General features: G+C 58.3%; 1 protein-coding gene across 2 annotated transcripts in view; it reads left to right on the top strand.

Annotated features, from left to right (window-relative positions):
* The window catches only part of LOC113210606 (uncharacterized), a 23,599-nt gene extending 14,873 nt beyond the window's left edge, over positions 1 to 8,726 (top strand). The window contains exons 1-2 of one of the 2 annotated variants that reach the window (XM_052271444.1): positions 290 to 460; positions 6,147 to 8,726. In XM_052271444.1, the coding sequence (XP_052127404.1) occupies positions 6,189 to 7,811 (1,623 nt within the window). In that variant the 5' untranslated portion in view covers positions 290 to 460; positions 6,147 to 6,188 and the 3' untranslated portion in view covers positions 7,812 to 8,726. Of the gene's footprint in view, positions 1 to 289; positions 461 to 6,146 lie in introns of those variants that run through there. The other variant, XM_052271443.1, reaches the window with a different exon arrangement.
* Positions 8,727 to 8,773: the final 47 nt, after the last annotated feature.

The following is an 8,773-nucleotide window of genomic DNA, read 5'->3' as shown; positions in this document are numbered from 1 at the left end:
TACTTTATATTTTTTTTTACACCGGCCACCTCATCGACACTTACCACGACCGGCTGAGCGACCGCATATGCATGCGTCAGAGGCGACTACTACTGACTGAGTTGGAGGGAGACGGCGGGACGCGGCGGGGGAGAAAGAGAGAGGTAGAGATGAGGAGGGGGCGTGGCAGCGGGGGGAGGAAGCAAGAGGGGGCCGCTTGGTGGGGACGGTCCGCCGGCTCGCCGGTGTGCCCGGCTGGCTGGCCCGGCCCGTGGCCCGGCCCCCCGCCGGCTGCCGGCTCCTCAGTACGCTGGCTGCTCCGCTGCCCCCCGGCTCGCTCGCTCCGCGCCCCACACGGCCCATCGCGAACCCCGCGCGACACGACGCCCGAACCGTGCGCGCGCGCGAACAATACAAAATCATAATAAAACAAATCGGAAACCGCGGCGAGTTCAGCGACCAGTGCGATCCGCATGGATAGGTGTGTGTCTCTCTCTGCTCCCTGCATGACATATGATGTGGAATTAGTTGTTAGTGACCCGGTGTGTGTGTTGATGTGTGAAGAGACGCATGTGGACGTCTGTGTGCGTGGGCGCGCTTTTTCTGGCTCGTGGTGGGGGCGATGTTTCACTGATGAATAAAGTCTGTTGTTCTTGCTACTATGTTCTACATTTGCAAGTTGGAAGTTGCACAGCTGAAAGTGTTGAAGAAGGGCTGTGCCTGAACACACCTTATTTATCCGTGTCCCATCCCATACTTCCAGCCATTACAAGTGTGCAGACTGATAGTTGTGCACTTGCAAAGTGTTCAACTCCAGTAGGACGCTTCGCAAGCAGGATGCACGAATCAAAGCAAAAATTTGTGTGAACAATTTGCAAATGCCAGTATATTTTTAAGTGAATATTTACTGGCAAGAAAAGTCAACATAATTGCAATGCAACGAATGTCATGTATACCGCCACGAAACTGTTACTGTACTGTCATTGCCAAAACATTTCGACTCAATTTTTTCGCCTAACTATTACTCGTTCCGTGACCATTATTGGCTGACGATATCAGGACCCGACCCCACCCCGTTATGCAGCGACAACCCGCGTGGCAAATTGAACGTGGTGGGCAATTATCATCACTCTGCTGATGAAATCAGATGAAACGTAGCCGGCGGGCCGGGCGGGCCGGGCGGGGCGCGGGCGGGCAGGTCACACGCCTCGTTATGAGGGGTTATCTATCACGGCGGGGGATCGTGCAACCCGCGGGCCGCGGCGCCCCACCCGGGCGTGACCGCGGCGCGGCTCTGTGCTGTATGCGCCGCGGGGGCGCCATGCCACCCGCCCGCCGGGATGGAGACCAGCTGGTATGTCAGTGTACATGCCATATGGTTGCTTTGCTTGCCACAATTGTGGCATTCCTCTTTGCTTATTCCCACATTACAATTGTGCCATTCCTCTTTGCTTATTCCCGCTATTATTGTGGCATGCCTCTCATTAAATTCCCAAATTTTGGCATTATAAGAAATGACAAAGAAATGACAAATAGAATGGCAGTCTCGAAAGGACTGCCCCGTTTTATACAAAAATTTTGCACTCAGGAAGGAATATAAAAGTTCGACATTCTGAAAGGCATGTCAAAATTTTGGCAGTCATAAATGAACTCTTAAATTGTGGCAAGCAAAGCGGTCTCGTAGTTTGGAGAGCTCGTGAAAGACTGAGGTCAGTTACATAGTTTGATATGGTCGTGACCCTTTATTGGAGAAACCCCTAATAACAATTTCTTCGCAATTTCGTGAAGCTGTAGTATCCTTTTCTTGGACCAACAGAGAGTGACCCTCAACTCACGGCAGGTCTCGGGCCAGTCTAGCTAGCCACGTGTGGTCGTAAGGGTCGAATCGGGTCGGCCGAGCTTGTGGTTTGAAGGCCTTGCGTAACGGGTCGGGCGGGCAGCAGGAGCAGCGTTTCGGGTGACATCTTCATCCTCGGCGCGGCTTTACGCCGCCGTTAACCTTGGCTCCATCTCTGCCCCGCGGCCCCCCCGCGCGCGCGCTTCTGGTCAGACTTGGGTGACTTGATTAAGATTCGGCCGCTGACCGTCAACCTTTCATTGGTAGTATCAAGCGACCGCTCTCGATGCGATCCGAAACAACAGAACAACAGCCTCACTTTTCCCCCCACCCTCCCTCTCCTTCTGCCTCTCTCCGTCGCTCTCTCACAAGTTGAGCGGAGCGCTGTGTACTTTTGCCCGCGGCGCGCCCAGTGCTCCGGGTAGCAGCAGCAGTAGTAGTTGTAGTAGTCATGAATCAAACCTGAATTAGCCGTCGAGTCTCCACGAGTAATTGGCTTCCTTCTCCTTCCTCCTCCTGGCTGCTCCTGGCCGCCGCCGCCGCCACGCCACCCTCACGGAGCGCCTGCCGGGTAGGCAACGTCGCGCGGGGGTGTCCGGCGGGGCGGCCTACCCGACCGCTCTGCAGGGGCTCCGAGAGAACTGTGTGTGTGTGTTTGTGTGTGTGTGTGTGCGCGCGCACGGTGCTGTTGTCTGTGGGACGCGCGGCGATTGAGATTGACGCGTGAAGCACCGCTCTGGGGCTGGGCGGTGCTGGCGGGGTGTGGGGGGAGGTCGAGGCGGGGCGGGTCACGCCGTGCCATTTCATTGACCTATAAGGGCCCCCCCGCGAGGTGGACGCGAAAAGGTGGCAAAAGGAGAGAGGGTGGCGGAGGCAGGTGGTGGTGGGCGAGCGAGGAGGGACAGAGCTGCACTGCTGATAGCAGAGCGCCATGTCCTCCCCTCCACCCCTTTCCTATTTCATTTGGGCCCACCCCGCACCCCTCCGAACAACAGAGAAGGGGACGGCAGGCGTGTCAGATTCAGCTTCCGCGCCCGAGTGTCGTCCTTCCCCCCCACAGCCCTATTGTGTGCCGTCACTCTCCTGGCCGTGTGTTGATATGTTCCCACGAGCAGGACCCGCGCGATAGGTGGAGACTACAGTAGAATAGTAGAACGTTCCGCGGACTGGCAAAGCGCCTTGTCAAGAAAACAAAACAAACAAAGATACGTACCATTTCACTGGTAGTTTTGGGCCATGTTTCTTTCCCCTTTCCTTCTATCTATGATTTTTTTTAAATATTTTTTTTACTGTTCGGGGAACAGGGCATCATTAGGCGACGCGAGAATGTCACTCGTCGGGTCATTATGGCATAAGTCATAATCCCCCTCCAGAAAATCAGACGCCAACCTCGGACAGAATAATTGTAAATTTATGCACATAAAATTGCGGTGTCTCTTCTTTTTTTCTGTTTTTTTTTCTTTTTGTTTTTCTTTTTTGACAAGAAGCTGCCGCTGCAGCTAATCTGCTGTGGGAAAGAAAGAACTCTCGGTAGCGGTCCGGCTGGGCGAGCGCCGTAATGGGGGCGTTATTAAACACTCGAGGGGGGGGGGGAGTCAGGGTCACTCTACTGACATTGGACCACCACGAGGCGCCGCAGCAAGGCAGCCAGCTCGCCGCCGGGCGCGCGAGTCCATCCACCATGGAGTACTCGTCGTGTGAGGTTTGTGTGTCGGCGTGCGCAGCAGAAAGGCCCACTCAACGCCTCTCCCCAAGCAGAGTCTGTACCAGAGGCAGCGGGACCTCGGCGGTTCGAACCGATCGCCACGCGTCGCTGACAACCACCGAGCCGTTCGCCAACCGTCCTGTACTCGTGATGAGACGCTATGTTTGTTCTTCTAGAACGGCGAGCTGCGCGGAGGGAAACGCGGGGAAACGCCATTGACTATGGTGGCTGATTTAGAAAGGGGATTGGGGGGGGGGGGCAGTTTTCCAGACGGATAGCTTAGAGGAGTGCGACGGAGGTCGACGGAAAGGTCTCGGACTTTCGCTTGCGTTGCGTGAACTCCGATGATACGCGTAAAATTTCTGTTCTTTAACGATATTACAAAAAAATCGACGGTGTACTCTCTAGACGGTATTGCCCCTGCTTGTGCTGATGCGTTATTTCGAAACGTGAGGGCAAAACGTTTTTTTTTTTTAACGCGTCCTGCATTGCCGCGCGGTAAAGTATAACTTTCTTTCGTTTTCCCTCTCCGTTTGCTTCTCCTCCTCCTTCTCCACCACCTGCTTGTCGGCGTCTTTGTTTTCTTTTTTTTTTTTTTTCGAGCCGACCACGGAAGCACGGCGGTCATAACAATAATAAACAACAATAAGCACAACAACGTGGGGCTGCATCAGACGTAATAACGCGTGGTGTGTGTGCAGCGAGTGCACGTGTGTGTGTCGAGGAGGAGGCAGGGGGGAGGGAGGCAGGATCCTGCACCTCCTCGAAAAGCTCGTCTTCCCGAGCGGAACGTGAAATAACGAACCGGATCGGTACCCGCTCGGTACTCGGTACCCGCGCCCGCCACGGCTCAGGACACCGCCCTGTAACAATAGTTTTATAACTCATTTGGGAATATGCATGGAATTTTGAGAACCTGTTTCGAGTCCCGCCCACCCCCGTCCCTTTTTCGGACAAGGGTCGCCTGAGCTAAACCGGGCCCCGCTAGGTTCGCGACCTCTGAACTGAACACCGCCGCGCCATAGAGCGTGCCAAGGACTGGACTTCCCTGCCGAGGCAATCAACGGAGACCGCCTCGAAAAAAGAAAAGATAATTTCCGCGATATGCCCGCACCGAAGCAAAAGGTCCTGACCCTGGCCCACCCCCAAGGACACTGCGGGGGTGTGTGCGCGCGCGCCGCGCTCCGCTCGCCGGTCCGGACAGGAAACTCCGCGCCAAGTCGGCATTCGTCTATTTCAAGCGGGCCAACGCCAAATCCAAAACAAAACAGTAAACTCGCACCATCCCCTCCTCTCCCCTCCGGCCGGCTCGGCTGTGCGCGAGTCCGACTGTCTGACAACTCCTCCAAGTGGCAGTGGTCCGTCAAGTCGCTTTAACACCGCCTCCCTCGCCTCCATCTCCCGCTCTCTATGCGAGTCTTTCTCTCTCTCTCTGTCCGTCTCTCGCTCTCTCTCTGTCCGTCTCTCGCTCTCTGTCTCTCTTTCTCTCTCTTCCTCGCTCTGCGAGCCGCGAGGAAGGATGTTGGGCTGACGTACGTGCGGCGGCTAAATCGAGCACTGGCCCCCGCGTCCGCGCCGTTACCGCCGGGGTCGCGCTTCCCCGAACCGCTCCCGACCCCGCGAACCCTCCAGAGAGGCCCCGACCTCGCCCGACCTCGCCCGACCTCGCCCGACCTCGCCCGACCTCGCCCGACCTCGCCCGACCTCGCCCGACCTCACTCTTCCGGCCCTTGCCTCTCCCAAAGGCCTTCCAGGAGAGGACTGGTAGGTGGGGGTCTCAAGCGCCGCAGCAGTGACGTGTTCCTCTTCCCCCCTCACCCTTTTCCTCTCTGCCCCCCCCCCTCTCTCTCTTTCTGCTGTTGATGTGGGACACAATTGAATAATGCGACCTCACAACACAGCGCTGGGCTGCCCCAGCCGCCCCTGCGCGTGATGTAGTCTGCTCGTTACGCGATATGAATGAATGAATGGATGCACTGATAAAAACAGCTGTTTGTATGTCTGCGCGCGCGCGCGTGTGTGTGTGTGTGTGTGTTGTGTGTGTGTCTGTGTCTGTGAATGTGTGCCGGGTGTCCAGGAGGTCCGCGCCAATGGGCGGCGCCTGCAAGTCTCGCTGATGTGGACGTGTTTAGCCATTCCTTTTGAGTAGGAAAGCCATAGGATTAATGACGCAACCGTCGTGTCGACCGCAGATGGCAAAGTCCAGCAGCAGCAGCAGCAGCTGTCAAACGCGAATCAGAATAGTATCAGCCCCCCCTAGTTCAACCTTGCGCCGCCAACATGGCTCTCACGCCCGCACGCTTGCCATTGTCGAGTCGTTGTTGTCGCCGCGGATGACGTGGCGAATTTGTTTGTCTCGTCGAGATGACGGCTAAACAGTGGCTGCTGCTGCTGGACGCGCAGGCGCCTGCGGCAGCCGGGGCCGGGGACCTTGCTCGTGTCCTCCATGGGGGCGGCGGGCGGGCGGGCTTGAGGGTCACGCGCCTGTACTGAGCCACTTGAGAGTCGAGCGCGCGCACTCGTGTCGTGTCGTTGTCTGCTGATCACGCTGCTTCGACACATGGTTTGTTTCTGCTAGAGGTGTGGTGCATCGCTGACCTCGGTCTTTTGTTTCGTCTGTTCCAGGTGACGCTGTTCTAGACCAGACTTCCCTCGCCATCTGCCACCATGGATCACGACCACCACGGCCACCACGATCACCACGATCATGACCACCACGACCACGACCATGTCCACCAACATGGTCTGCTCAACGCGTCGGGCGACCCGCTGAGGGGGATGGCCGTGTCGCAGCAGGACCTCATCATGGCCAAGGTGGTTGCCATGGTGGTGCTGGGCCTGGTGTCCTTCCTCATCGGCGTGCTCCCCGTCAAGCTGGCCTCCTGGTTCCACTTCGGCGATGACGTCATGTCGGGGAAGCGGGCGCGCGCCCACGAGCTAGTCATCTCGCTGCTGCTCTGCTTCGGCGGCGGCGTGCTCCTCTACACCACGTTCGTCCACCTGCAGCCCGAGGTGCGGCAGGGCTTCGAAGGGCTGCGCGAGGCCGGGCTCCTCCCCGCCGAGGACATGCAGCTGTCGGAGCTCGTCTTCTGCGCGGGCTTCTTCCTCGTGTACATCGTGGAGGAACTTGTGCACCTGGTGCTCGACGGCCGCGCGTCGCGCCACGACCACGAAGACAAGGACGTCGTCGTGGTGCACCGCACCATGAGCATCCGTCGCTGCGCGGCCAACGGTGCCGAACGGGGTGGCGAGGACAATCACGGCCACCATCACCACCACCACAGCAACATCGGCGGCCCCAACCAGATGATCCCCAGGGCCATCCTGGCGCCAGGCTCGCCGGCCAAGCAGGCACCGCTGGAGACGGTGGTGGGCAGCATGGCGCAGCCGCGCGCCGTGGACTCGGCCCGCAAGAGCATCACGTCGAGCACGGAGGGACTCATCAACGGCGGCTCGCCGCTCGGCAGCCACCTGGGCTCGACGGCGTCCTTCCCGGCGCCGGACATGAACGGCCACCACCATCACCACCACCAGCACCACGGCCACCACCACATGCCCTCCGGCCAACTCAAGGACAAGGTCGTGCCCAAGTCCATCCGCGGCTTCCTCACCGTGCTGGCGCTCTCCTTCCACGCCGTGTTCGAGGGCCTCGCCGTGGGACTGGAGTCGAGCCCCAGCAACGTGTGGTACCTGTTCGGCGCCGTGGCCACGCACAAGTTCGTCATCGCGTTCTGCGTGGGCGTGGAGCTCGTCACCTCGCGCACCAAGCTGTCCCTCATCCTGGTGTACGTGGCCACGTTCGCCGCCGTGTCGCCGCTGGGCATCGCCGCCGGCCTGCTGCTCGGCGCCGACCCGGCGGCGGGCCAGGGCGTGGCGGCCGTCGTGCTGCAGGGCATGGCCGCCGGCACGCTGCTCTACGTCGTCTTCTTCGAGATCCTGCAGCGCGAGCGCGCCAACACGCACAGCGGCGTCTGCCAGCTCCTCGCCATCATGGCCGGCTTCGGCGCCATGCTCGCCCTGGGGATGACATGTGAGTGTTACAACCATGCCGCTATTCGTTATGCAAATAGAGGGTGCGGAGCGAGGCGCCACCCCCGCGGCGTTGCGTGCTGGGCTGGAGCACCTGTTCAAGGTCGCCTCGCTGATGAGCGCCGCGGCACGCGACCACACAAATGCCATGCCGTAATCAGCATAATCTCCCCCGAATTCTTCAAACGCGGCTCCTCCGCCCCCCGTCCGCACCTACGCCCCCGTCCCCGCTCCCACTACACCCGTTGGCCGGCCGCATAGACCTCCCCGGCCTGGGTGGGCACGAGCATCGCGTTTAAGAGTTGCGTCAATACGGACGGTTGTTTTTTTTTTCTTATCGGGTAGATCGGCCAGCAAACTAAAGCGCCGCCGCACTAGTAGTAGTGCGGCGGCCGACGGGCGGCCCTCTCTGCGGTAATTGCGAGCTCGGGGCGCTCAGGAAACAGGTGCTCTGCTCGACTCGAACTATTCCGCTCCGGCACGTTTGGTGCGGCCGCCGACTTGCAAGGGGGGATTGCTCAGACCGTTAAACGGAGAGTGCTGCTTGCAAGTAAGGAAATGCGCTTTTTTAGGTGCACTCAGAGTGCAGTGGAGTCTAACTCTCTGAAAATGCAACGCAGTCTATTATTGGCACCTGTACGCAACCTGGCCTGGTCTGTAGCTGAGTGACCCATTCATTGTGCTGCACAGGGCATGACGTGCAAGCTGTGCAAGCTGGAGTAGGTCGTGCGAGCGACGAGTGGCTGGATGACCCAGTGGGGAGCAAGACTCGCTCCGTCACCGCCCTCTCACCCTCCCACCCCCTGGACTTGATGAAATTTCATTACTCAATTGTGTAATGAAAAATTTAATAACATTGTAATGAAATTGTGATGAAGATAGCTTATTATAAATGTTCTTAAAATGTAATTATTTTTTGGACGCTGATTGTTAAGCGCCGCGATAAGAGACCGCTACAGCGATGTTGGAAGATTAGATTAACCCCCCTGATTTCTCGAAAAGCAGTAGCCGTATACAGTTGTCGGCGATGTCGTCCATATCTCTCGGCGCCCTCCCCGACTTCCCAGACAAAAGAGATACGGATCGACGGTATAGGTGGTTGGTTCCAGTGAAGCCGACACATGAGTTGTGTTCGCAGCGCGGCCAGGCCAGGCATGTGTGGCTTATGAGGAAGTGGAGGGAGAGAGGGAGGGAGGGAGAGAGGGAGGGAGAGACGGAGGGAG

This window comes from Frankliniella occidentalis, unplaced genomic scaffold, assembly GCF_000697945.3.
Source record: "Frankliniella occidentalis isolate FOCC.00 unplaced genomic scaffold, Focc_3.1 Scaffold162, whole genome shotgun sequence".
Taxonomy (NCBI): Eukaryota; Metazoa; Arthropoda; class Insecta; order Thysanoptera; family Thripidae; genus Frankliniella; species Frankliniella occidentalis.
Note: the sequence above shows the minus strand (reverse complement) of the source record. Positions and strands in the feature narration are given on the sequence as shown.